This window comes from Ursus americanus, chromosome 33 (assembly GCF_024610735.1).
Source record: "Ursus americanus isolate L20-20 chromosome 33, mUrsAme1.1.p, whole genome shotgun sequence".
In the NCBI taxonomy this organism is placed as follows: Eukaryota; Metazoa; Chordata; class Mammalia; order Carnivora; family Ursidae; genus Ursus; species Ursus americanus.
In genome coordinates this window covers 19746048-19773504 of record NC_142159.1, presented here as the reverse complement: position 1 = coordinate 19773504, position 27457 = coordinate 19746048, and the positions used below count along the sequence as shown (strand labels likewise).

The 27457-nt window shown below is 52.6% G+C and overlaps 1 protein-coding gene across 2 annotated transcripts; it reads right to left on the bottom strand.

The window, feature by feature from the left end:
* Positions 1-5782: 5782 nt before the first annotated feature.
* Positions 5783-26479, bottom strand: CASP9 (caspase 9). Of its 2 annotated transcripts, XM_045774694.2 has the most exons (9): positions 26255-26474; positions 23038-23431; positions 20650-20684; positions 19550-19726; positions 19010-19099; positions 17686-17833; positions 10837-11016; positions 10120-10229; positions 5783-8295 (listed from the first exon to the last, which is right to left on the bottom strand). In XM_045774694.2, the coding sequence occupies exons 1-9, from the start codon at positions 26384-26386 to the stop codon at positions 8206-8208; spliced, it is 1356 nt and encodes a 451-aa protein (XP_045630650.2). In that variant the 5' UTR covers positions 26387-26474; the 3' UTR covers positions 5783-8205. The 2 variants fall into 2 exon arrangements, with proteins under 2 accessions (XP_045630650.2, XP_045630651.2); XM_045774695.2 differs by lacking the exons at positions 5783-8295; positions 10120-10229; positions 10837-11016 and adding an exon at positions 12509-14923 and having other exon boundaries at positions 26255-26479.
* Between the last annotated feature and the right edge of the window lie 978 nt (positions 26480-27457).

Here is a 27457-nt window from a genome sequence, read left to right as displayed (position 1 = left end):
ACCTAGAGAAGTTACAGAACTTGCCCGAAGTCGCAGATCTAGAAAGGAGCCTTAAGTGAGGTGTGATGTACCTAGCAGGGAGCCGGATCTTTCAGCGGGCCTTCAACGCTTTTTATCATCATGGACGTCATCTCCCCCCCTGGAGACGGAGAGTGAGCTTCCCTTTTCCCTGCTTCCCCACATCACCTTCCCAGAAGCCAGAGGTGATGTTAGCCCTCCTCTCCCAGTCCGGACAGCAGGTCTGCAGTTCCAGAAGGGCCTCCAGCCATCCCTTTGAATCTGCATAATTCATCCACACGCACAGCCACTTCTCAGCCCAAGCTGCTGCTCCTGAATGGCTACCCAGAGGGCTCACTCTGCCAAATCTTCCAGAAGATGCCTCATCACAGACCCACAGAGAGCGGGAGGATGCCCTGTGACCATAACCCTCAGCGTCCCTTCACTGAGTCAGCCTCCTGTGATCCAGCACTCATGATGGCTCACAGAGGGTATAGGGGGTCCCCGGGGCATGACCCGGTCCCTGCCCTCAAGGGGACTTGTCAACTAGGTGAGACACACACAGACAAGACACTGGAACGCTATGAAATGACACAGCGTGTGTCAGGGAAGGCCTTGAGAGATGGGGAGGAGGTGGGGGGGCAGAGAGTGGAAAGGGGGTTCTTCAGGTCAAGAGGACTGCCAAGACGAGGGACTGGTCACGGCAGGGACAGTGGTCCTGGAGCAGCGAGCAGAGCAGTCCAGTGGGAATAGAGGGTATATGAAGTGACACTATGGGAGGGATGGCTGAGAATGTGCATTGGAACTGAGAAGCCCATCAGCCCTAAGGACCGTCACTATCTGTCCTATCCATCAGTGTCGCTCTCCTGGTTACCTATTGCTGGGTAACAAATCACCCCAAAACTTGATGACTTAAAACTGAGTGAGCTCGACTGGACGGTTCTCACTCCGGGTCTCTGGTGAGGCTACAGACACACGGTGGCGGCTGGGTTGCGCCATCTGGAAGGTTCCCTCCCTCAGTGACGGGGGCCAGGAGGAAGGTCCGCTGGGACTGTTGTCCAGACCACCGCTTCTGAGCAGTCCCATGAAAGGGCTTGAGGGTATCCAGGGCTCCCAGCTCCACCAGCGACAAAATGCAGTCCTGGGGTTTGATCCAATCCCTTGTAGCCCCAACAGAAGGAAGATTTGCAATCAGCCTGGCCGAGGACGGGGTTCGATGGTGCCAGCTGGGGCTAGATCAGAAATAAAACTGGGGCAGGAACAGTCAACTCTTTGTGCTCTGCCTTTGTACCGACCCAGGAACCACACTACCCAGCTCAAACTGGCCAACCCTGGCCATCAAGAGCCAGCTGGGCTATTCTCTACCCGACAGCCACGCCTGCTGCCTCACGAACTGGGGAAGGCGCTGGGAGTCCAGGGCTCAGGAGGGAAAGGAGGCCAGGTCACCCCTATCCAGTCAGGGGCTCTTGACATTCACCATCCCAGGGCATCTGGAAGAAGTGGTGGCTGCCTGGGAGAGGCAGGAGAGCACAGACTGATAAGAAGTCAAAGCGCCTGGGTTCGAACTCCAGCTCGTCCCCTTCCTGGCTGTGTGACTGTGGGCACGTTACTTAGCCTCTGTCCACACTGCAGATTCCTCATCTGTGAAATGGGGATCATAAAAGCCCCCGCATCACAGGGAAGAGAATTAGAGAAGATAATCCATGGGGAGCACTTAAACCAGTGTCTGGGACCTACTAGTTGTCGTCTGTTTGCTGTTGTCATGGCCACTAAGATGAAATGAGGGTTATAAGGACCACATGACATCAGGCAAAGAAGTCCCTTTGTATGGCCCAAGGTCAGAATGGTCAGAATCCCAAAGAGCATTCACTCCGCAAAGGCCTCCGGAGCCCTCATCAGATGCTCCACTCCCAACCTCAAAACTTCCCTGTCTCACGTGCCACCTGATTTCGCTGAGTGTGAGTCTCCTTTTGATATAAACTCCAAAAGTCAGGGGCACCTGGGTGGCTCGGTCAGTTAAGCACCCGGCTGTTGATTTCTGCTCAGGTCATGATCTCAGAGTTGACAGATAGAACCCCACATCGGGCTCCGTGCTGAGCGTGGAGCCTACTTAACGATTCTCTCTCTCCCTCTGCTCCTCCCCCACCTCTCTAAAACAAAACAAAACAAAACAGAACAAAACCCCTCCAACCATCAGAAATCCAATCACGGTAGGCCACGGAGAACCTGCCCTTCTCTCACAAAATCATCAGAGGTTAGGAAGACTCTTTCAAGACTCATACAGATAGGGGCGCCTGGGTGGCTCAGTCCTTAAGTGTCTGCCTTCGGCTCAGGGCGTGACCCCGGCGTTATGGGATCGAGCCCCACATCAGGCTCTTCCGCTAGGAGCCTGCTTCTTCCTCTCCCACTCCCCCTGCTTGTGTTCCCTCTCTCACTGGCTGTCTCTCTCTCTGTCAAATGAATAAATAAAATCTTAAAAAAAAAAATTAAAAAAAAAAACAGACTCATACAGATGACTGCTTTTTCATAATGATACAAACCTGATACAAACCTGTAAGTCACATATTACTCCAGAAGTAGGTCCACACACATACATGCAAATAAATTAACAGCACCGTCTTGACTAGCTTATCTGCAGAAACAAAGACGCACGGAAACTCAGCGGAAGTGAGAAGTGGGGGAGGTGTCTCGGGCTTATCAAGACACAAGCGGAGCAAGCAGGCTTGCTCATTTACGCAGAAAACACCGGGGCAGAAAATAGTTCCTCAGAGGCAGCAAGAGCCAGGGAAACGTCCAAATGCTGGGCTTCTAGTCCCAGCTGTTGGGCCGCGAGCTATATAACCCTGGGCAAGCCACCCTAGAGCCTCAGTTTCCTCCTCTGTAAAATGGAAAGACAGTGGGTAAAGACTAAAAGAGATTTGAAAATGCTTTTTACGTGGTACAATATTATACGTGTTAAATATTCATTAGAGTCGTCTTGGGAAAGTCGCGAAACTTCTCTCGGCTTCAATTCCCCATCTGTCAAAGAGGAATAAATCTTTGCCATGAGGATTAGCATCTGATAAGAAGCCTCCTAAATTCAAGTGGAGAATTAGGATACTATTAATCCTGGTCACTCGTAGCCATGGTATGGTACTTGTGACGGAGGTGATGGTGACAGTGTCACTGGGGCCATTGGGAAAGCTTACTTTCATCTCATTAGAATATTTTTCCCAGCCTGGGGCTCCTTCACTTAACGCCTGACCAGCCTCAGGCAAGTCACAACCTCTGAGGGCTTCAGTTCTTCCTCTTCGGTGACACGGGGATGCTCACAATACTTACCTCCTGGGTTCTCGTGACGGTTAAATGAGAGAAAGCACACAAAGTGCCAAGCTCCGTTCCAGGCACCAAGAGAGAACCCATGTTAGCTCTTGGTAATGATGGCGTCGTCTTGAGCTCTGACCACACGGGCTGGCCTCAGGGAACACGACAACCCAGGGTGGGACAGGATATAAATTCACAGCAAACATGGGAAACACGGGGCTCTCATGGGCAGCCCCTTCCCCTCCCATGGCCCCACAAAAGCTCTCAGGTTCCTCCTGACAGAACGGCAGCCTTCCTCAGGGGGACCGTGGCAGGCCACCCAACTGCCAGGGGACTACTGGCCAGGGGGAAGTGTACGGTGTGGTCAGCTTCGGGGCTCCCTCGGCTGCAACCGCTACCACAAGCCCCGTCCTCAGGCGGGTCTCCAGCTACATCGACTGGATCCACTCAGAATCAGACAAGCCCTGAGCCTCCTGGGCCCTGTCCTGCTCACCCGGCCCCACTAAGAGCAGTGCCCTCCTAGGGTCTGAGAACGCCCTCCTTCCTCCTGAGAGCTAGACAGAAGCCGCCTGGAGGAGGCTGCCGACCTAGGCAACCCCAGCTGGGTCCCCCTCCTTGGGCCCCCACAATTTCTTTGAGTGAAAGGTGCCGAGAGGGTGGCCTTGTCCAGAGAGCTTGAAAACAAAGGATACTCCTCAGGCATTAAGAATGAGTTCCTTAGGACCAGGAGGGTCTTTTATCTTATTTTTGCTTTTTTTTTTTTTTTTTTTGTATGTAGGCCCTACCATCCAATGCTATAAACCTATTTATCTGCAAAGCCCAAAACCTGATCATTTGAGACCTCCACAGCATTAATGATTGGAAATGAGTCCCTCTTGAGGGTCCCCCAATGACTCTGTAGTTTGCCCTGGGATGAGAGGTTTCCCAGGATGCAGGATTTTTGGTTTTAGACTGGGAGAGACCAGGCAGACAGGACTGAGTTGGTCCCACTCTTACTATGAATGTGTCCCCAGAGAGCGGTCTCCTGTGAGCTCAAAACCAGTATCTCGTAAGATTCCACACCAGTTCCCTTCCTGTTTTTGTAAACAATGGACACAGATTTGTTTGTAAAGAAAACCATAAAAATTAATTCTTTAATAAATCCATAAGACCTGGCACCAATCTGGGGAGCAGCCGTGGATACAATCAGCAGTAGGTGCGCGCAGCCAGAACAGGGAGACTTCCCAAGAAAGGCGGGCCTGGGAGGGGTGCCTGGGGGTGCCCGGGGGAGGGAGGAGCAGGCATGGGGTCTGGTGATGGCTGCTGGGAGGAAACAGGAGGACTCCGTGCTGATCGGGGCCACTTTTTTCACCTATGTCCTGACACGGCCACTGGCTCGGTTGGCTCTTCTGTAAAATGGACTTGAACCAGACCGGGACCCCGCCACAATTTTACAGACGCCTAGAACAAGGGGGAGTTGCGTGTGCTGTTTGTGACCGTGCCCCGAAGCAAGGGAACGCTGGCACATGATTTAATTCTTTTAAGTTTATTTTGCAAAGAACTGTTCAAGTGAATCAAACTGTCACTCTTGTTTTAAAATCCAGGATGAAACCACAGCCATGAGCATGTGGTCGCAGGAGGGAAACTAACAGTCACATGGGCAACGTCAAAATGAGCAGGTGGCCGCCTCCGAGTCTGTCTGTCTGCTGTCAGCTCCTTGCCATCGAGTGGTCACAGGCACCGGAGATTCCAGAAAAGTTTGTTGGAGAAAAGCGTAAAATCAAGAAGGGTGTGGCCGTTAATTCACAGTGGTTTGTGTTTGCTCAGTTGGGGGGAAAGCCGTGGATTCCGTTTGCACAAAGCAAAATCCGAATGCAGGACTGGAGGCTTCCACCAGCATTTCAAAGGAGCCCAGCGCAAGAGTGGCCGGATGGAAGGTGAGCTTAGGGCTGTTTCCCCAGCCAAACCCTGGAGCCCTTTCCAGCCCAGCTGCTGCGTAAGTCACCACGGAGCAGCAGGTCCTGGCAGCACCTTGGGGACCCAAACCAGGGGCTGGGGGGCAACTGTCCTTTTTTGTCCCAGCATTAGCTATTCCAAACCAGACACAGACACCACAGAGCAGGCCACAGCCGAAAGCATGGCCAGATGTCAGAGGGGATTGACGGGGAAGGCAAGCCTGGGGAGGCAGCTGGGCAGAGGCCCCCACTCAGGGGACAGCAGCCGGGGCCGGTACACGTGCCCAGTAACGGGCTCCGGGACCGACACCACCCAGCTGGCAGCTGTCTTCTGGTGAAGGCTGCCCCAGCAGCTGCGGAGGGGCCGCTGAAGCCTCGCCGTGCTCCCAGCCCGGGGGCGGCCGCCCGCACAAACCCAGACGGGGAGGGCCGAGCCAAGGTCAGGAAGCTGCCAGCAAAATGCCCAAGCAGGGAGGTGACGGGGACAGGTGGCCAAGGGCATTCATCCTTTCAACAAATGTTCACGGAACGACAGCAACACATGCGTCCACCAGCTGAATGCTTATTTTTATTCGAGGAGGTAATACATAGTCTTTGTGAGAATATTAGAAGAATACAGGAGTGTATCCAGTAAAACAGGAAAGTTCCCCGCGTTTGACGTCTTCAATCCCGCCTTCCAGAGATAATCGCTGTTAACAGCATGGCGGATGGTCTTCCGGACTTTATGTAGGGGCCTATATCCAGTATCTCTCTATGTACATTAATATAGAATATCTTCTAACCAAAAATAGCATTTCACTCTTCATACTGTCCTGCAACTGGGTCTTTTCACTGAACTGTATCACATTTTACGTAGCAGTCCCTCCATCCAGGTCACGCTTTTGGACAGCTCAGTAATATTCCATGTTACGACTAAACGAGCGATGCTTTCAGCCGCTCCCTATCGTCCTCTCTCCCATCGCTGCAGTGAACCCCCTTGGACACACGCTCTCGCACGAGAGCCGAGCACCTGTGCTGTGGGGCTCCAGCAGCATCGCTGAATGACACAGTCGGCCCAGTAAAAGTTTCAACAGATACTGCTCGCCGGCCTCTGAAAGCAACGCAGAACAGAGCCTTGCAAACAGCACTGCTGGTTTAACCCTTACGGACCTCTCGATCCCTCTGAGAAACAAACGAAATCTAAAAATCTGCCCGTCCACACATCTGACATCTGATTTTTAGGAGTTCGCAGGCCCGCTGCCCTGAAGCCCAAACAGAACTGTAGGCTAAGTGCCCCGTGGACCCAAAGGCCCCAGCAGGTCCGTGAAGAGCTGTGATAATGTCTCATTCTCCTGAATGTCACCAGGGCTCCCCAGGGGAGGGCCCCCTGATTCACGAGGGCATCAGGCGCAGAGCCTGGCGGGAGAAAGCCAGGAAACTGCCAAGCTCAGCTCTGCTCTGCCGAGTCGACCTGATTATTTTCTCGTACGTGTCCTGCAGGTGAGTGCAAGTAACTAAGCACCAGCAGTCCCGGGGACTAGTTCAGACCTGGAAAGGTCACAGGAGGAAAATGATGATGAGGTGACAACCACATGAATCCCAGCTTGGTGAGTCTTAGCAAACGAGCCTCGCGTCCAAGGCCCTGAAAGCTGCCAATTGACCAGGCTCAGGAGAGTTCTTAAGACCTCCAGGATGGGGCCTGACCTGTGCCCCCCCCGGACCTGCGACTTCACTTCCCCGAGGACACGGCTCCCAGCCCAGTCACCTTCCCAAGGTGGGGTAGGGTTCACATAAACTAAGAGACGGGAAAATGTGTTTTATTTATTTTTTTTTAAAGATTTTTATTTATTTATTCGACAGAGATAGAGACAGCCAGCGAGAGAGGGAACACAAGCAGGGGGAGTGGGAGAGGAAGAAGCAGGCTCATAGCAGAAGAGCCTGATGTGGGACTCGATCCCGTAACGCCGGGATCACGCCCTGAGCCGAAGGCAGACGATTAACCGCTGTGCCACCCAGGCGCCCCGGGAAAATGTGTTTTAAAAAGCAAACATCTGGGGCACCTGGTGGCGCAGTCAGTTAAGCATCTGACTCCTGGTTTGGGCTCAGGTCGTGATCTCAGGGTTGTGGGATCGAGCCTGAAGTTGGGCTCTGCGCTCCGTGCGGAATCTTTTGGGGGACTTTCTCTCCCTCCGCCCCCCCCCCCGCATGTGCGCTCTCTCAAACAAATCTTTTTTAAAAAATAGAAATAAAAAAGCAAAAATCTCCTTTATAAGGAAAAACAAACAGTTGGAACAAAATGAGGGGGAAAACAGGCACCAAAAAAAAAAGTGTCCATATTCACATAAGATTTTTTTTAAGAATACCGGAACATAAGAAAAATTGGTAACTTTTAAAACTTCATTTAGGATTCGCAGACTCCAGCAGCCCCAAACAGGCTGATCTGAGAGAGATGCTGGTTTGTGTATGACCCAAATTTCCTACAGATCAGTGGTTCTCAAGGGGGGTCCCACCGGGGACACCTGGCGGTGTCTGAAGACATTTCTAGTTGTCACTCCTCAGGGAGAGGAGTACTGGCATCTGTGGGTAAAGGCCAGGGTCGCCGCTAAACACCCTACAGCTCTCGGGACGGCCCCACAGCAAAGGACTACCTGGCCCCAAATGTCAATAGTGCTGAGGTCAAGAAGCCCTCCTCTAGAGATAGCAGCCATGGGCTGGAGAAAGGGCCACTGGGAAGAGTCCTGTGGTGTCCTTGGTAATCTTCTGCTCCTCTTCCTCAGTCGACGGTCATTTGTCTCCAATGTGGAAGCTGCTAAGAGCCTGTCTGCCACCGGTGGGGAAAGAGCAGACCCACGACAGGCCACCAACCCCTTTAAAGAATGACAGCCATAGCTGTGGGACAGGCCAGGCCTCGGCTGCCGTGGGCCCAAAGCAGGAAGGTTTTGGGGTGAACTCAGGTAAAGCAGGGGGAGAGGGGGAGGGGCCCTGGCTCGCATTACGTTTTAAAAAAAAGTTTTTTCCGGAGGAAATTGAAACAACCGGGAATCTGTTTGTAAATCCCTTTCTGCGAAACGGCATTAGCGACCTGTGAAAACAGGAACACGGGGAAGTCTGTGAGCGCTCTCGATGGAAGTTAGAGGTCCAGGGAGGGGCTGGGGGGGAATGGCCACTGACCCAGCCCTGTCACAGTGCTAGCTTCTACTCTGTGTCTAGGAGTCTGTTTCTCTCTGTTTTGTCTTTTAGATTCCACATATAAGGGGCGCCTGGGTGGCTCAGTCAGTTGGACATCTGCCTTCGGCTCAGGTCATGATCCCAGGGTCCTGGGATCGAGCCCCACATCGGGCTCTCTGCTCGTCGGGAAGCCTGCTTCTCCCTCTGCCTCTGCTGCTTCCCTGCTTATGCGCGCTCTCTCTCTCTCTCAAATAAATAAATAAAATCTTAAAAAAAAATTCCACATATAAGTGAAACCATATGATATTTGTCTTTCTGTGTCTGACTTATTTCACTTTGCATAATACCCTCTAGCTCCATCCATGTTGTCACAAATGGTGAGCTCTCATTCTTTTTTACGGCTGAGTAATATTCCAGCGTGTACTATACCACGTCTTCTTTATCCATGCATCTATCGATGGATACTTAGGCTGCTTCCATATCTTGGCTGTTGTAAGTAATGCTGGAGGGCAGGGCAGTGGGGGGCTGGGCAAAATAGGCGAAGGGGATTAAGAGGTACAAACTTCCGGGCATGAAAAGTGCAGCATAGAGAATATAGTCAATAATCCTGTAGTAACTTTGTCTGGTGACAGATGGCGACTACACTTATCGTGGTGAGCACAGCACGACGTGCGGAATTGTCAAGTCACCGTGTTGTATGCCTGAAACTCACATAACATTACTACCTATGTCCACTACACTTCAATAAATGTATATGTACATACAAAAATATATAAAAGCTTAAAAACCATTTTAAAAACCTGCAGCCTCCTTGAGTTGGGAGGGAGAGTGTTTAAAGAAAAGTATCTCCATTATAAGTTCAGAAAACTCAAAATTCAAAATTTCAAACTTCAAAAATTCACAAAGTTCAAATGAGATTGAGAGGTTCGCTTAAAGAAGAGTTGAGAGAAGAGATCAGGCCCAGGAGCCGAGTGCACTGCTTGGCCCTGATGGACTCCCAGCCCGACCCTGAACGGCCCCCGGATGCCTCTGAGGTCACCTGCCCAGAGCCGTGGCACATGGGGTCCCCTCGAGTCCTGACTTACCTTACCTTTCTTCTCGGCTCTGCTCCGCAAAGCACAAAGCCAGAGCCCCCCCAGGAGGAAGGCATGGTCCCAGCCCTTCTAGACCTTTCTTGTGACACAAAACACCCGAGCAAGCGGGACAGGCCCAGATGTGCTCTGAGACCCGTGGAGGAAGCGGCTGCTCTGAGCGGGATTCCACGGAGAGAGGCTGGGGACCTACCAGGCCATCCTTCCTGCTCTCTCACTGGCTCCGCCCCCAGAGAAGGGCATATACTGAAGAAATCAGAATTCGTAAGGGTCAAGCATAGAAGACTACACAGTAGGGAGAAGGCTGCAGACCCCACGACCTGCCTTCAGGCACGCATTGCTCTAGCCACCGCACCACCCTGCCCTGCACTGAGGACTGCCTCTGCCAGTGGGGATCCCAGTGTCAGCTGGGACCCCAGAGGAGCCAGGGAAGGCAGCCCTTTGAATAACAGGCCAATGTCACTGTAACCGTAACACCTCGCAATTAAGAGAAGCAAAAGCACCGCCTCTCAACGGCAAGCCAAGGTGCGGAAGAAACCTCTGGTGTGGGCCCCAGGCCCTGCTCGCCCCTCCCGCCCTCCTCCAAGGATGACGCACGCCCCTCCCGGCAGCCTTCCCTCTCCTTCCCAGAGGAAGGCCGCACTCACCCTGAGCAGGAGGGTCTGCAGGTCCTCAGAGTCAGCCCACTGCTCAAAAACACTGTCCAAGGTCTCCACGTACCAGGAGCCGCTCTTGGTATCCCTCCAGGAAACAAAGCCTTCAGAAGCAGAGAGGCTGAGCTTTAGTGGAAAGCCGCTAACCACCCCACAGGCAGGCCGTAGCCGCCTCTGGGCTTGGGCCCATTCACACGGCCAGCAGTAGCGGCCCCCATCGCTGCGCTCTGTCCCCGTCAGGACCTTACTTCACCCTCACCACCAGCTTGGGCCTTTGGTTGTGATTCCTGCTTTCCCAGCAAGGAGAACAAGGCTCCGAGAAGTCACGGGACTCACCCAAGGGCTAAGGAAGGAAGGAAACTAACACTCGTCACACCTGCTACATGCTAGGGACCGTGCTCTGTCACGTACTAGCCACCTCGCGAATCCCCAGGGCACCCCGTGAAGTGCGACTGCTATTCCCATTTTAAAGATGAGAAGACCGAGGCAGGACCAAAGACAAGGGTGAGGCAAGTGAGGCATCTTAAATTCTGCATCCTAAGCACCTCGCCCGCTTGCCCCAAGCTGAGGCTCAGAGAGGAGAAGTCATTTGCTCAGGGTCCCACAGATGGCAAGAGGCAGAGCCAAGACTCACACCCACGTCTTTGCTGCTTCTAGGGCGTACTGGGGGACCCCGCCAGCTGGGAGGAGGAGCTCTCCTGATGCGCTCACCTGGGAAGGTGGAGTAGGACACAAAGATGTCACTGGGTGTGGGCAAACTAGACACGGCGTCCGGCTGGTCAAAGGGGCCTGGGCCTTCCTGGAATGGGACAGCATCGGACTCGGGGTCACTGTCAGGGGTCCTGTCTTCGGGGGAAGCAGAGGCCACCTGAAATCCATGGTCTTTCTGCTCTGCAGGAACCAAAGAAAGACACTCATCACTGACACACATAGACCAAAGCTCCTGCTCCTTGCTTCCCAGCGACATCCGGCCTGCCCCAGCCTGAGTCTGCCTGATTCCCTCTGGAGCCAGGGTTCCAGGGCTGAGCAAACATCAGCAAGAAACAGACACCGAAGCTTTTCCTGGTTTTTGTTTTTTTTAAGATTTATTTATTTGAGAGAGAGAGAGAAAGAGAAAGCATGTGTGTGCAAACAGGGGAAAGGCAGAGGGAGAGGAAGAGAGAGAAAAAATCTCAAGCAGACTCCCCGCTGAGCTCAGAGCCCTACACAGGGCTCAATCCCACGACCCTGAGATCAGGACCTGAGCTGAAATCAGGAGTCAGACGCTTAACCAACGGAGCCACCCAGGAGCCCCTGAACCTTTACTCTTTACACATCCATTAGGTAAAATTGTGGGGGGTGGGGTGCAGAAATTTTTTTAAAAAGTTGTAAAAACAAGTTATAAGGTACACACCCAAAAGAACTGAAAACGGGTGTTCAAACAAAACCTTGCACAGCAACATTCACGGCAGCATTATTCACAACAGGCGAACGGTGGAGACAACCCGTGTCCACGACAGAAGAATGAATAAACAGAACGGGCTGCACAGATCCAGCAGAATTTCATTCTGGCTTGAAAAGGAGTGAAGCGCCGGTCCCTGGTGCCCTGCGGACGGGCGCTGGAAACATGCCGAGCGCAAGAACCAGATGCCAAAGGCCACTCTCTGGTTCTGTGTACGTGAAAGACCCAGAAGGGGCAAAGCCACAGAGAAGAAAGCAGGTGAGTCATTGCCAGGGACTGAGAGGAGGCAGGAATGGGGAGTGAGCACTGATGGGTATGAAGCTTCTGTTTCGGGCAATGAGAAAGTTCTAGAATTAGGTCATGGGGATGTGTACTCACGTACTCACTGAACTGTACACTTTAAAATGGTTAAAATGATCAACTTCATGTCATTAAAAAACAAGTGGCATTATTTGGCCTTAAAAAGGAGGGACATTCTGACACACATTAAAACGGGTGAACCCCAAGGACATGACACTCAGTGAGACAAGCCAGTCACAGAAAAACATATGCCACCTGCTTCTACTTTCAGGAGGCGCCTACCATAGTCAGATTCACAGAGGCAGAGAATGTAGCAGTGGTTACTGGGATGGGGGGCAGTGCAGAACGGGGAGTCAGGGTTTCATGGGGACAGGGTTTCAGTTTTGTGGGATGCGAAGAGTTCAGGAGGCAGACGGGGGACACGGCTGCACACCAGTGGGAATGTGCCTAACGCCACTGAGCCAAGCACTTAAAAATGGTTCAGGTGGTAAATTTTCTGTTTGTTTTATGATAACATTTTTTTTAATTAAAAAAAAAAAAAGACCAATTGTTCACGGAGGCCGCCCCCCTGAGAACAAGACTGGAGGTAGGGGTGAACAGAGGACGTTTACACGTCAGCTCAATATACCTCAGAAGGCTGGATTTTTTTTTTCTTTCTGGTTTTTTAATGATCATGAACTCTTTTTGGTCTCAGGAGTTTACCGACCAATATTACGCACGTGGACCGTTTTGTAGCTGGTTGCTTTTGTTAGCCATACTCACGGCCTCTTCCTTAACACACGTTAAGTCTCACCGCAATGATTTTTTTTTTTTAAGATTTATTTATTTATTTAACAGAGGTAGAGACAGCCAGCGAGAGAGGGAACACAGCAGGGGGAGTGGGAGAGGAAGAAGCAGGCTCCCAGCAGAGGAGCCTGACATGGGGCTCGATCCCAGAACGCCGGGATCACGCCCTGAGCGGAAGGCAGACGCTTAACGACTGCGCCACCCAGGCGCCCCTCGCCACAATGATTCTAATCAACACAAAGTCTGGCCACGGGGGCAGCGTCCAAGGACAACCGTGGCCGACAGTAGGCTGCGTCCCCCCTCTGGACCTTTATACGTTTGTTCTTACCTGGTCACTTGCAGGTTCAACTAATGATGCTTTACTCCCTTATCACAACATCATGGGGACTTTCCACAGGTTATTACAAAGCCTTCTTTACCATCATGGTTTATGACACAGACGGCACGCACACACACACACAGGGAGTATCCCTGGGGTACAGGCACCAAAGACGCAAAATAACAAGATGGGGGCCTGCTTTCCGGGGAGCTAAACGCCCAAATGGAAAAACCCAGGCCCTTACTTTACACGGAGACTTAGATTTTCAAAAATGATAGAGAACTCGCCTCTCTCCTTCTCTGGGGGGCGGGGAGTGGGTAGGGATACAGTGGAGGAAACTATCCACTGTAGCAGCATCCCCTCCCTTTCAGAAAACCAAGGGAAGAAAAATTGCCATTCTTGGCTGCTGTCTTACGAAGACCAGCAAGGTGGATCTTGTGAGCAATTCTGTCTTATCTGGTCTTGCCTCGGCTGCTGAAAGCACGAGGCCAAATGCACAGGAGACCTCCAGCAAGCAGCAGGACCTCACGACGTGCATTTCTAGACCCCAAATGTACTCTTCTCCTGTCCTTGCGTCTCCCCTTCCTCCCTCGTTACTTCGTTCTACTATATTCCTCGTACTCCCTAAGCTATCTCAGATCCTTGTAGGGCATCAAAGAAGGCAGCAAACCATAGGTCATGGGAGCTGTGGAGATGTTTACACCTTCTGACCCTGTACTTTCCCCAGGAAATAATTCAAGCGATGTCAACACTCTGTATGTAGAGACATTTGTGGTCACAGGAGCCAAGAATTGGATATCACCTCAACGGCCGACACTAGGGAAATGAGTTGGTGAGTACAGATCACTAAAACGGAACATTATAAAGCCATTTAAGCTAGCGGTGATGAGGACCGTGGTGATGTGAAGAAATGCTCACGGGCTAACGCAGGATGAGAAAAAGCAGACTGTGCCCACGGGCCACCATCCACAGGTAAGAAGCAGAAATGAGCCCACTGTGTCAGGCTTGCAAGATCCTGGATGATTTCTGCACTCACATTTTCTGTCTTTTCTGTTTCAGAATCTGAACTCCCCCCAAAGCTGTGGCAGACCTGGAAACCAGAGTGGGGTCAAGGCAGGACTCCAGCCACACATAGCTCCAGCACAGAGCCATCAGGGTGGTGACACGGCAGAAGGTCTCCTGGCACGAGCCCCAAAGAAGCAGAGCTCACTGCGGGGTGCAATGGGCCCTCGAGAGAAAGCAGCTACAAAGAGCTTCGGTAAAAGCAGACAGAGGGCAGAGTGGGCCAGAGGGTTCCTTAGGGAATGGTTTCTGGGGCAGGTGACCGTGACACAGGCTCCAATGAGAGAGGGAACAGTCCTGGTGGGGGAAGCAGCAGGGCAGGCAGGCCCTGGGCAAGAGAGCAGGCAGGTTTGTGTGGCTGGATCTGTGGTGGGAAAGAGCAAGGAGGGAAGGTCACAGTTCACCCAGGGAAGCCAGGGTCCCATCTGCAGGGGGGCAGAGACAGGACAAGGATGGTTCTGGCACCCCCATTCGATAGCCCCAACATCTATTGCCCCCCCGCTACATCTGACTCAGAAACTTGGCAGTTTGTCTTCGTTCTCACAGCTGACCTTCAGGGGCCAGGATTCTGTCCTACGCGTGTTGCCTCTCAGCTCTGCTGCCTCTTCCATGGAGACCCCCGAGCCTGCAAAGGGGACTTCTGAGACCTGTGAGAGCTGGACTGTTCCACTGTTTCCTCAGGTCCCTGCTTCTGGTTATTTTCTTGGCCGAGATCCCGGAATCTGCCCTGGGTGTCCGGGAATGACTTGAAGCGGAACAGGGACCGGAATCTGAGACGTGGGTGGCCAGGGTCGGGGGCACTGCGGTGGGAAAAGCTGTAGGAATGGCCTGAGACAGAGGGGGACAGAGGGACCGCCTAGGGAAAGTGGAGAAGACACAGTGCGATCTGACTGGGGAATGAGAGAGAGAGAGAGAGAGAGAGAGAGAGTCAGACGGGGGATGTGAACTTCATCTCCATTCACGTGTCCTCCTCACTCGACAAATCTGAGGTGAAATCCTCGCCCATAGGTTACATACCTTATGCACAGCTGTGTTCTTAAGGACATTCTCGAATTCAAAACCCCCTGTAAGGCAGACTAACTTCCCCAGAAGAATAAACACACAGCGGGGGGGGAGGAGCTGTCCCCGCAGCACAGAAAATCCACAACCACGCAGCACGTCGTGCCTCCTCCGGCCTTCTCAGCAGGAGCTCTAGAAGTCTGAAGACGGGCTGCCCCACAACGAACAGCTCGGCCTCACAGAGGCCGCTCGGCTCCGGCCAGGTGCACCGGGCTGGGTCACGCTGTATCACGCTACGGACTCAGGGACAGGCCACACCAGCCCTACCAACCCTGAAGCGCATGTTTGTGCCCTGGGGCGTGAGCCACCTCTTACAGAACGGGTAACTTGTCAAAGCATTTTCAAACTGGTGGAAATTGCAACAACAGTGAATTTTGCAAAAGCAACCCAAGAGTCACCAAAATCCAGGGCAGATGTTCGGATGCCTGTAAACAAGAGGACACCAGGCGGGTGACGGACCCAGACTGCGGGCAGGTCACATCTCTGTTTTCAGCCGCCCTACTGCCCCCTTGTGGCCACAGCGTTACACACAAGGTCAACAGCCACCTGGGGCAGAGCAGGGACCACAGTTCCATCGGCAGCATCCTAATCACTGCGTTCCAGCTCTGAAATCTTGCTGTTCCCATCAAGATGGGTTTTTTTGATTTTGGGGTTTCTTTTTTTTGTTTTTAGTGGAGGGAATCTATATTATTTAAAATTTTGCTTACAATAATTTTTATATGGTTCTATTTCAAAATCAAATAATTAGCATCCACAGAAGATACAACCATCCTGTGAGCTTTGTGCGAGGCTGGGGGGACCCGGCTGTAGGGCAGACGGGCCTAGCCCTGCCCTGGGAGAGCTGACCCGCCGGGGAGGCCATCTTAATACAAGGAGAAAGTGTTGTGAGGGAAGAACAGAGGCTGCAGGAGACCTTGTGGGCCTGCTGACGGGTCCAGAGAGTGACCCTGCGTAGACCCTCCGTGCTGCTGGGAATGGACTGTGAGGAGGCACCGAGCTGCAAGACCACGAACTGTGACTTTCCCAGAAAGCTGGCGTCCCAGCTCGGCCTTCGTCCACGGCTCCCTTGCCCGCTTCATCTTTCACTCTCTTCACACAAGAAAGAAAAACCATTTGCTTCCGAGTAAGAACATCACCGGACTACACACTCGGGATCACAAGAAAAACGATGATCTGGAGATTTCTACAACCCCAAGAGCAGCAGCCTTTCCACCTTCCTCTTCCCATAACTCTGGGGTAACTGTGCCGGGCACAGGGGGCTCCCATGCGACACGGGGTCCTCTGGGGTCAGGGGGACGGGGAGAGTCCAGGTCTGCAGCTACGGACACGAACCCGGCACCGTGCGCTGCGTCCGTCCTAGATATTCCGCAGTGACGCTAGGAGGTAGGATCTGCTGTTAGCCCCACCGGCCAAGACTTCTAGAGATTAACTGGCCCATGTTTGTGCAGGAAGGAAGTGGCTACCAAGGTTGAACCTGGTGTTCCCAGTCACTCGTGGCCAACTTGTGGGCATGGGTCACGACAGCGACCCGATACAGTTCCAGTCAAATTATAAATTCCAGGGGGCAGAGACCCTGTCTATCCCGTATCCCCAGCACCTAACACACAGCTGGGGGTATACACCAGATACTCAATAACACTTACCAGATGTCATGTGACCACAGCCTGCTCTCCTAGACGACCCGCACCCCCTCACGTTACCCCCCCCCCAACGTGGAACAGTATGGGACAGATGAACACATTCAGAATATGCTACTGGGGCACCCGGGGGGCTCGGCTGGCTAAGCGTCCAACTCTTGGTTTCAGCTCAGGTCATGATCTCAGGGTCCTGGGATCAAGCCCCATATCGGGCTCCCTGGTCAGCGGGAAGTCTGCTTGTCTCCCTCCCCACGCCCCTCCCCATCACGTGCGCGCGCACATGCGCGCTCTCTCTCTAAAATAAATAAATAAATCTTAAAAAAAAAAAAGAATACACTACAGGTTATGATCTCAGGGTCCTGGAAATTAGCCCTGCGTCAGGCTCTACACTGAGCTTGGAGCCTGCTTGGGATTCTCTCTCCCTCTCCCTCTGTCCCTTCCCACCCCCTGCTCGTGCTCTCTCTTAAAAAAATATATATATATCCGTATATACATATACGGATATATATACACATACACGTAATATTACTGAAATCTCCAGTCCCTGGACCCATGGGAATTCAAATACTTTAGCTCTGGCCTCCCTTTCTCTGGGACAGTAGAAAGAGGGTCAAGTTGAGGGAGGTCGGGGAATGATAAGGAAAATGAAAAAGGGTTTTTTTTTTCCCTCTCCTCTGCTTTGTGATTGCCAAGTCTCTGGAGTTGAAGCTGCCAGAGCCGAATGAGCCCCTGAGGCTACTGCACCGTGAGCTGGAAGGCTCTAACCTCTACAGGCTGGACAAAGCGGAGGCCTACTCAAGACAGAGGCAGGTGCTGCCGTTCGGACAAAGGGGCCACGTTTGGGACCCTCTGACTACCCCAACAGACCCCTTGGGCATCAAGAGAGGCTGGAGAGAGAAGGAGGCAGGGGGGCTCCTCCCACTAGTCATCGGCTGGGAGACTGAGGACCTGCTTACCCCCACCACAGGCCTGGATGAAGAAGAGCTTGGGCTTCCCTCCCAAGCTGCGGCAGCCGGCTCCATTGAAGATGTTCACAATTTTCTCGACAGACACAGGACATCCATCCGTGCCATAAACAGCCCCTGGGAACTGGCGGTGGCTGGCCTAGAAGACCAAGAATCCTGTTTACAAAACCAAGAAGCTGGGCTAGGAATCCAACACACTGTTCAGAGGCTTTGTGGGGCCAAGCATTTAGAAGGTCCCAGCCAGGGGCACAAGGCTGATTTAGGCAGTCTCTATTCCAAGGTCTCAGACTCACGTGCCTAAGACAGCCTAACTGGAGAGTGCTGGCCAGCTTCTTCTAGATTGATGGTTCTCAAAGTGTGGTCCCTGGACCAGTGCATCAGCATCACCTGGGAACCTGTAAGGCATGCTGATTCCTGGGCTCCCCCCGGACCTAACTCAGAAACCCTGGTGGTGGGGACCAGCAATATGGTCTTTCGGGAGCCTCTAATGCAGCTAAGCTTTGAGAACCACTGCTCTAGACCAGTTCTTCTCAAACTTTCTGTGTATGGGGACCCAGTCAAAGCGCAGGCTCTCCATGAAGAGGTCTGGGGCAAGGCCTGAGAGTCTGAATTTCTCACGAGTTCCTGGTGAGGCCCATGCTGCTGGTCCACAGGTCACACCATGAATGAAAAGAGGGCAGTCCCTGCCCAGCTACAGGCCAGAGTTTTGCTCTGTGAGGATGTGGCCAGACCATTGTGGTTCTTCAAGAGAAGCTGGAAATCCTGATTTCTGTGAGAAAGTTGCCAATTTTGAAAACACTGGGCAACCCCCCAGGGGGACTACAGGCCTCCAGCTTGGAGCTTCTGATCGGTCCAACCCTTACATGAAAAGATGAGGGACCTGAGGCCCAGGCAGTGGGCGGGGCTGGGCCACAATGACCCAGCCCATTAGTGTCCAAGCCCAGAGTGGGTCCCAGTGTCCTGACGCCCAGCCAGTGGCGAAGGGCCTGGGACAATGCCCAGTGGGAATGGAAGCAAGAGCTGGGAGCTGCTGTGTGCTGTGCCCGGCTCTGCACAAAATCCGGGATAGGAGCTCTGTGAGCAGAATCTCCTCCCTGACTCTCCCAAGATGGCTTCTCCCAGGCACACGGCCCCACCCAGGAGGAGCATCCGAGTCCTCAGAGAACCAGATGGCTCCCAGGAAGACAACAGGGGACAGACAGGGCCCCACGGCTCTTCCCACAAGGCCAGGACACCGGAAGGGACCCTGCAGGCTCTGTCATGGCCTCTCAGCTCAGCCCCTCGGGGCAGCTGCCCAAGGAGCCGGCACCTCTACCTGACAGCCGTGAGAGAGGACGACCACCACGCAGCAGTCCAGGGCGCCGTGGTCGCGCCGCGCCAGCTCCACCAAAGCCTGGACCATTTGCTACGAGAGAAGGTGGCAGATGAGCCGGAGCACTGACGGATCGGGTCCCCACGCTGGGCCCGCCTGGGCAGAGCTCCTTCCCTGCCCCCGCGGCCAGCCCTGCAGTAATGACCGGCCTGACAGTCACAAGAGGCACTGTTCCTGGGGACAAGATGCTGCGCTTGGGCACAGCCCATTCACTGCTCACAGTGACCCGAGGAGGTGAGTTCCCTTCCTGCCGTCTAGACGAGGAAACTCAGGAAAGCTCAGGAGACACACGGGAGGGCCCGTCTTGAACCAGGTCTCCCCGAGTTTGAGGCCTGACCTGGGATCCCCCCGCCCCCCCGAGGCACGCTGCCTCTGCTGGTGCTCCGGTCCTCAGGGCTCGTCTAGGGGAGTCACTCGCTGTCAGGTGGGTGGCAGGACCCTGCCCCACCCCTCCCCACCCCTCTCCGCAGACAGTGACCCTACCTTGGCCGTCAGGTCGCACTTCACCTCCACCGTGAAATGCAGCAAGCGGAAGCGCCGACGCAGCTTCTCACAGTCGATATTGGAGCCGGCGCGGGTCGTGAGCCTCGACTCGAGGCAGAAGTTCACGTTGTTGATGATGAGGCAGTGGCCGCAGGGGTCTGTGTTCAGGGCGTACGCCTGCCCAAGCACAGGGGCCAGTGTCAACCGGGGTCTCACTGCACCCCTCCAGAGAGAAGCCGAGGCCCTGGTTTTCCTGCGTGCGGTTGGCAGTCTGGAGAGTTGGGACCGAAAAGGGGGTCTGCCCTCTCTCTGATGGAGCGGCAGCGTCTACACCCAGCATTCTGGGGCAAAAGCACACAAACCGCAAACCAGATGGGCGTGAGCACGAGCGGTGGGACATGTGAATAGCTAACCTGGGAGAGGAGGGCAGTTCCCACGGCCGCCCTCAGCTTAGAAATCTGACACCCAGAGGCATTCGCCCCAAAAGGACCTGACAGATTGTCCCACCCAGGGGAGCCTGGGAGAACCGTGTGGGTGGCTCTGTCAGCAGAGCCACTGGTGCCTAGACCCGCCCTCAGAGCACTGACACCACTTCCCAGCCAGGCTCCCCGTGTCCCTTGGAACCCCCTCACAGCAGCCTGTTCTTTTTGTCACAGTACTTAACACGATTTAGATTGAGATTGAGATAGTTCTTTGTGTCACTAGCCTCTGCTAGGCTGACGGTCTAGCACAAGGACTAGAAACACAAGGGGTCTGCTCCCAGGTATCCCAGCACAGAGCCCAGGACCGGCACGCAAGAATCACACAACAAACACTGTGAATGAGAGGGAGTGACTCGGTCCCACAGCCGATTCTGATGGCCGCCTCACGTGAGGTCTGACCCCTGACTTCACAGACAAGGGAAGAGCAGGGAAGCTTGGACAGCCTGCTCCAGGAAGAGCTGCGCCAGCATCAGGGAGCTGTAGGGGGCCTGGGACCTCCCTCCAGCTGGGCTCAGTTCCCTGGGTTCCTGATACAGCTGCAGAGGGAAGGACCTGGGACATGTAGAGCAGAAGAGCCCAAAGCCAAGGCAGCTGGCCCCAAGCCACAGGAAGACTCACCAAATCAACATTTTGCTTGGAAATCTCCTGAGCACCTGGAGAGAGAGAGAGAAAGAGAGAGAGAAGATGTGAATGCCTGGCCCAATAGGGGTGGGACCAGGGTCTTTGAATACAGAAGATCAAGAATTTGGGAAACACCAGGGAGCGCTGGTGAGAGACTAGGGGGACAGCCACCTTGCAGAACTGCTCAGAGGTCTCCAGTGAGGTTAAACACACACCTACCCTCTGACCAGCAATTCCATTCCCAGGTATAGACCCAAGAGAAATGAGTGCAGTGAGCACAAAAAAACCTGGCCGCAGATGATCACTGAAGCCTTATTCTTCTTTTTTTACCTTAAAGATTTTATTTATTTATTTGAGAGACAGAGCATGTGTGCACACAAGTGGGGAAGAGGAACAGTGGCACAGGGAGTGGGAGGAATAGACTCCCCACCAAGTGCAGAGCCTGATGCAGGGCTTGATCCCAGGACCTCAAGATCATGACCTGAGCCAAAGTCAGATGCTTAACCAACTGAGCCACCCAGGCGGCCCACTGAAGCCTTATTCTTTTTTTCTTTTTTTTTTAAGATTTTATTTATTTGACAGAGAGAGAGAGAGAGATCACAAGTAGGCAGAGTGGTAGGCAGGAGAGGGAGGCAGTATTTGAAATTATCTCTGCTCCCTGCTTAGCAGAGAGCCTGACGCGGGACTCGATCCCAGGACCCTGGGATCATGACCTGAGCTGAAGGCAGACGCTTAACTGACTGAGGCAGCCAGGTGCCCCTGAAGCCTTATTCTTAATGCCTGGAACTAGAAACAACCCAAATGTTCATCAACAAGTTGATGGATAAACAATTTATGAAAAAAGCCGCATAAGGGAACACTCCACAGCCTGAAAAGGAACGAGGTACCGACATGTACAATGCTGGGGATAACACAAAACATTATGCCAAGGAAAAGAAGCCAGGAGAGTGTACGTGGCATGATTCCATTCATAATGAACTTCTAAAACAGAAAGGCATAAGGGAAGCTCTAGGAGAGCAGACGCTTCCTGTATGTAGAATCCGTGGAGCCCGGCACTCAGAAAGTCCTCTGCAAATATTTGCAGAATGAATAAATGAGTAAAGGTGATCATTTTTCCTTCAGGGTCAAGTGAGTTTTCATTTCGATTAGCAAGAAGTCCACTGACCACCAGCCTATAAGGTAGTAGGACTTTTTTTCTTCTTAAACAAAGAGAACTTGGTGGCTATCTTGGAGTTGCAATGCAAGGTGAGTTGCACTGGGGCCTATTCTCGTGATCCCACAGTGGTACCATTCATTGCTCACAGAGAGCCGGGACCCCTTGCTGGGAACTATTCTCTCAAGAGTGTTAAAGCCATGCCGGAAAAGCATTCCTATCCCATTTTTTAATTGGAAGTAGTTTTACCTGCCTGAAGAATCCCATAGTTCACAGCCTTAAATCTGAGACTATTGCTTATTTCCAAAATCCCACTGCACCCCAAAAATATAACTATTATCCACAACTGAAGAATTCTTTCATTCCCCAAATTCATAGTATCGATCCACAAAGTGAGAAAGGGACATCATCAAAGTGGCACAGTAAGAGTTTTCTACCCCCTTCCCTGACAAATGAACACCAATTTTGACAATCATCCACAAATGAGACTGCCTTTGTGGAAGTCCGGGAATCGAGGAGAGAAGTTCCAGAACACCGCTGGTGCAAAATAAACCAAGACTGGATGCACCGAAGAAGCCAGTCAGCAAGGACTGGAGGAGCTGACTCCCTCAAATACGAAGCCAACACATGACTTCAAGAAACATGAGAAATCAAGGAAATAGGACCCTGCCAAAGGAGCACAATAATTTTCCAGAAACTGACCTCCAAGAAATAGAAACCTGTAATGTGCCTGATAAAGAATTCAAAGCTGCTATCTCAAGAAAGCTCAGTAAGCTACAAGAGTATACACAAAGCCAATTCAACAACATCAGGAAAACAACACCTGAACAAAAGAGATAGAAACCATAAAAAAGAACCAAACAGAAATTCTGGAGCAGAAGGATGCCATGAATGAAATTAAAAATGCAACAGACAGCATCAACATCAGACTCGAGCACACAGAAGAAAGAATCTGCGAAGTAGAAGACAAGTCATTTGAAATTACCAGCAAAGAACAAAGAGAAAAGAACAAAGAAGATGAAGAAAGCCTACATGAACTGTGGGTTATCTTGAAAAGAAACATCTATTGCATTATTGGGGTCCCAGAAGAAGGAAGAGAGGGAGAAAGGGGCAGCAGGCATGTTTAGAAAAATAATGGCTGAGAACTTCCCACACCTGGGGAGAGATCTGGATATCCAAGGTCATTAACCTCATAGGTCCAACTACCCACCAACCACTCTCTTGGTACTCACAGACATCACTGAATCGTCCAGAACCACTGTCCACTGGCCTGGACACCTCTGATCTGAGAACCTCTGGCCTGAGCTTGTCTGGCCAGAGCTGCTCAGGCCCCAGCACCACTGGAGCGAGTTTTCCTGGAGTCGGCTTTGATGGACCGTGCTTCTCTCTGAGATCCTCTGGTGTGAGGCCCGTTGGTCCAAGCACCACAGGCATGAGGTTCAGGGGTCTGACAGCCTCTGGATTCTGCTTTTCTGCTTGCCGACTCATTCTCAGCAATGAAGCCAGCTTATCCTGGTCTGTGTCCTCTAAGCAGGAGATGAACAAAGGGAGGGCCTGACTCCCTCGGGTCTCTAGATCTATGACCAGCTGCCTGGCCTGATCGCTCCGAGACCCTGAGCCTGCATGCTGTTTGGAAAGAAAGACATGGCACTATTATCCACACAACGTCCTGTGACTCTCACTTTGTCCCCGCTATGTCCCATCTAGCATAAATCTACACAATCGGTCACATGGGCAAAACTTGAGCCTGCAGTTACACTGAGTGTGTGCCACTTGCCAGCCTTTGCTTTTCTATTCACTATTTTGGAGGCATCTCTCATGAACCCAGCACTGTGCGAAGTGCTGAAAATACAGCAGTGAACATTATCAGTCCTCAAGAAGCAGACATCTAGTGGGGGTTGCAAACAGACAAATCAACAGTGACACACCAAAGAGAGAAGTGTCAGGTGGGAGAGCACATGGGCCTTGGAGGGTCCAGGGGAATCCAACTCAGCCTTGGGAAGCCAGGGAGGCATCCAGCAGGGGATGTCTTTACTGAGACCCCAGGGAACATTAGCAAGTGAATAGTGAATTCAGAGAAATGAGAAATGTAAGCTGGAATGGGGAAACAGTCAGTGAGGGATGAGGCCTTTGTGTGGTCATGCCAAGAAAGCTGTGAGGAGCCACTGAGGAGTTTTAAAAAGTGACAGAGTCGGATCTGCCTTTTAGAAAAATCATCCTAGGGGCGCCTGGGTGGCACAGAGGTTAAGCGCCTGCCTTCGGCTCAGGGCGTGATCCCAGCGTTACGGGATCGAACCCCACATCAGGCTCCTCCGCTATGAGCCTGCTTCTTCGTCTCCCACTCCCCCTGCTTGTGTTCCCTCTCTCGCTGGCTGTCTCTATCTCTGTCAAATAAATAAATAAAATCTTTAAAAAAAAAAAAAAGAAAAAAGAAAAATCATCCTAGGGGCAGGGTGGACAACAGAAGGGAGTGAGCCACAGCCAGGTCAGGTGGTCGCAAAGATGGCGCAGCAGGAATGGGGAAGTGAGTGGACAGACCAGAAAAATTAAGGAGAATGCACAGGATTTGGGCACTCATCAGGTGGACTGTAAAGTGCAGGAATGGTTGAGGTTAACGGGTGTCAGGATGGTGGGACTGGTCACTGACACAGGGAAAAGAAGGAAGAAACTGCTTAGCTGCTCATTCCTTGAGACCCAGCTCTGGCCAAGTTCCTCAGGATCCACAGGGATCCTCAAATATCCTACAGCGTCAAATATCCTACAGCAGCACTGTCCAAGGGAACATTCTATGATGATGGAAATATTCTTCACCTGCGCTGACCAAGATGGCAGGCGTTAACCAACATGGCTATTGAGCACTGGGGTCCTACAACTGAGGAACCGAATTTTCTGTTTTGTTTAATATTAATTACTTCAGATTTACACTTAAATAGCCACATGTGGCTAATGGCTACTATACTGACCAGAACAGACCTATAATGTCACTGAAAAGATAATCCTCACTAATAAAACAGCTAGCTACAGGCCTTTCTCTCAACATTTATGGAAAACTCACAGTAAGACAGACACTGTGTTAAATGCATCATTTCATCTAGTCCCCCTCAACAACCTTAAGGGGTTAAATTACAATTATCCCCACTTTACAGATGAGGGAAACTGAGTCGCAGAAAGGCATTGCAACTTGCTAATATGTAACAAAGCCAGGATGAGGACCCAGATCCATTTGGCTCAGCCAAACCAGGCAAGGCAAAATGGCAGCCTTGTCGTTCATGTGACATTCTTTTAAAACTCTGAATTTGTTGCTAACATTTAAAATCAGGGAATTTAACATCAAAATCAGGACTTTCAGCTTCTCTTTAAAAATCTGGCCACACAGAGCCAGCATTCTGGAATGACCATATGTGCTGGAGCTGGGGGGCTGCCCACCTCAGTGCCCACCCATTGGGCCTCTGTGGGCATTTTAATTTGTATCTGAAGGTAAGGATATGGCCTCAAACCATTTCCACTCCTCCATACAGGTCACAGAGCAGATGCTCATGAGACTTCTTTTAATATTATTATTCACTGGTAATTTTTCATTATGATCCTTATCCTATTAAAGACTACCTTACTAGGTCAGGCCAAGCTCCTGCATGATGGAGAAAACAGACACTCGGTCTGCAAGCAGCCCCCAGGGCAGTGGCCAGAGGCCTCCAGAAAGCCACACACACCTCCTGGTAGGAAATAACCTCCTGGACCCCTCCTTACCTCACAGGCCTGTGGTGAGAGTCAAGTAAGACATGAAACTGCTTTTGAAGAGAACCTCATATGTTTATTTTCTCCATTACCTGCATCAGGCCCCTCATCTCCAAAACCCCTTAGGAAACATAAACTTAGCACAGGAGGAGCTGGACAAGGGGGCAGAGGACACAGCCAGCTAGGCCCCCGACTCTGTGCCTGACCTTACAGTTCCACATCCATTAGCTCATTTGGTTCTCACACTACTACTGTTGTCCCCAGTTCACAGTCCAGGAAACTAAGGGTCAAAGACGATGAGTGACTTAGCCGGGGACACAGAGCCAAGCAGTGTGACCCACTCCCTCCAGCTGGGTGCCCTGAACCTCCACGCTAGAAGGAAGAACACAGGCTTCCTTCCCGGGCAGAAACACTGGGCTGTAGCAGCCAACAGTGCATGCTGGTGGTACAGGGCGTGGAATCGCTCTAGCCAACCCTGGAGGAGGTGTTTGGGATCGCACGGTTCCGCTGGACCATCCAGTGGGCTCTAGTGGAAAAGGGGGCTCCCACACGATGGTTCCCCAAAGGGGACGGGTACTGGGGGCACAGACCGGGAGGGGAGAGCTGGAGCTCGGCCTTTAAGTCATGCTGTGGCTTCCGCAACCCTCTCCGCGCGGCCTCGCTGACCCCAGCTAGGACGTGAAGTCTGCGCGCGGCGCGGGACACTGGGCGCACCTGAATGTCCTCGATCATGGCGGGCGTGAAGAGCTGGCGGGTGAGCAGAACGTCCCAGAGCGAGGCCACCTGCAGCTCGGTGACCAGCCGCACCCGGCACCGGCGCAGGAGCTGCCGGTCGGCCTCGTCCATGGCGGCCAGACGTAGGGGACCCGGGGAGCCGAGGTCCACTTCCTGGCCTCGGCCGCCGTGCCCCGCCCGCCGCCCAGGACCCGCCTCAGGACGAGCCACCTCGTTGAGCCCCGCCCCCGCATCGCCCCTCGGCCCCCGGGTCCCGCCCCCAGGCCCCGCCACAGCACCTCCTCCGCCCCAGAGGCTCAGCCTCCGCGCCCCGCCCCCAGACACACCCCCGCGCCACCGCACCGCCCCCAGGGCGTATCCTGCGTCGCTGCCCCGCCCCCAGGACTACCCCGAGTCACCCCTCCCACCCGAGTGCACCCCTAGTTCGCGCCGCCAACCCCTAGCCAGAAGGCACCACCGCTCCGCTTTTACAAAAACTCGGAGACGGTCACACTGCTGGTTAGAGGACACCCATGCCTGGAGTCATGGTCTGTACCGCCCCATTCAAGCCTCTCGCGGGTATGGGGTCCTCCAGCCCCATCCCCGTCGGTAATAAAACCGTAATTCTCCTGCTCCCCGCCCCGTGGCCAGATGTCGTTTACTGTCCCAAACTCGCCTGTGTCATCCAACCAAGCCCACATTTCAAGGTCTTAAATCCCCCTCTTCCTTCCCTCCCACTCTAGCACCTCCTACAAAGGGGAAAAAAAAAAAAACTGGCATTAATCTCTTCTGAACTCCCAGTTTGTACAGCTCACTTCCACATTTCAAAAATAATTGCTCCTGTTTATTGGGCGTTTGCTAAGTCTCAGCCATTGTGCTAGTCACTTTACATTGCGTTATCTCACTTATCCTTGACTACAATCCTACCAAAGGAATACCAAAAAGTGTTCTCCCCCCCCCCCCCGCCCCATCTTACAGCAGTGGTCTGCGTTCAAGGTCCCAGAGGTAGTAAGTGGCACAAGGCAGTCAAAATTTAAACCGGAACCTGACTCAAGTCCACCTTAGAATCCATTCTCCTGAGCATCAAAACCTCAGCCCCATTCATTCATTTATTCTACAAATACTTATTAAGATCCTGCCTGTGCTGAGGTCTACTCAGGCACCGAGAAGATCCAGGTGAACAAAACAGAAGGCCCTGCCCTT

Excerpts from the sequence above, each read along its gene's own strand:
- CASP9 (XM_045774694.2), bottom strand. The coding sequence starts at position 26,386 with ATGGACGAGGCCGACCGGCAGCTCCTGCGCCGGTGCCGGGTGCGGCTG. Across the intron at positions 20,685-23,037 it reads TGGACGATTCAGTGATGTCT|GTGCTCAGGAGATTTCCAAG; the intron begins GTGAGTACCAAG and ends CTCTCTCTCCAG. Across the intron at positions 8,296-10,119 it reads TGCAGACCCTCCTGCTCAGG|GTCGCTAATGCCGTTTCGCA; the intron begins GTGAGTGCGGCC and ends CTGTTTTCACAG.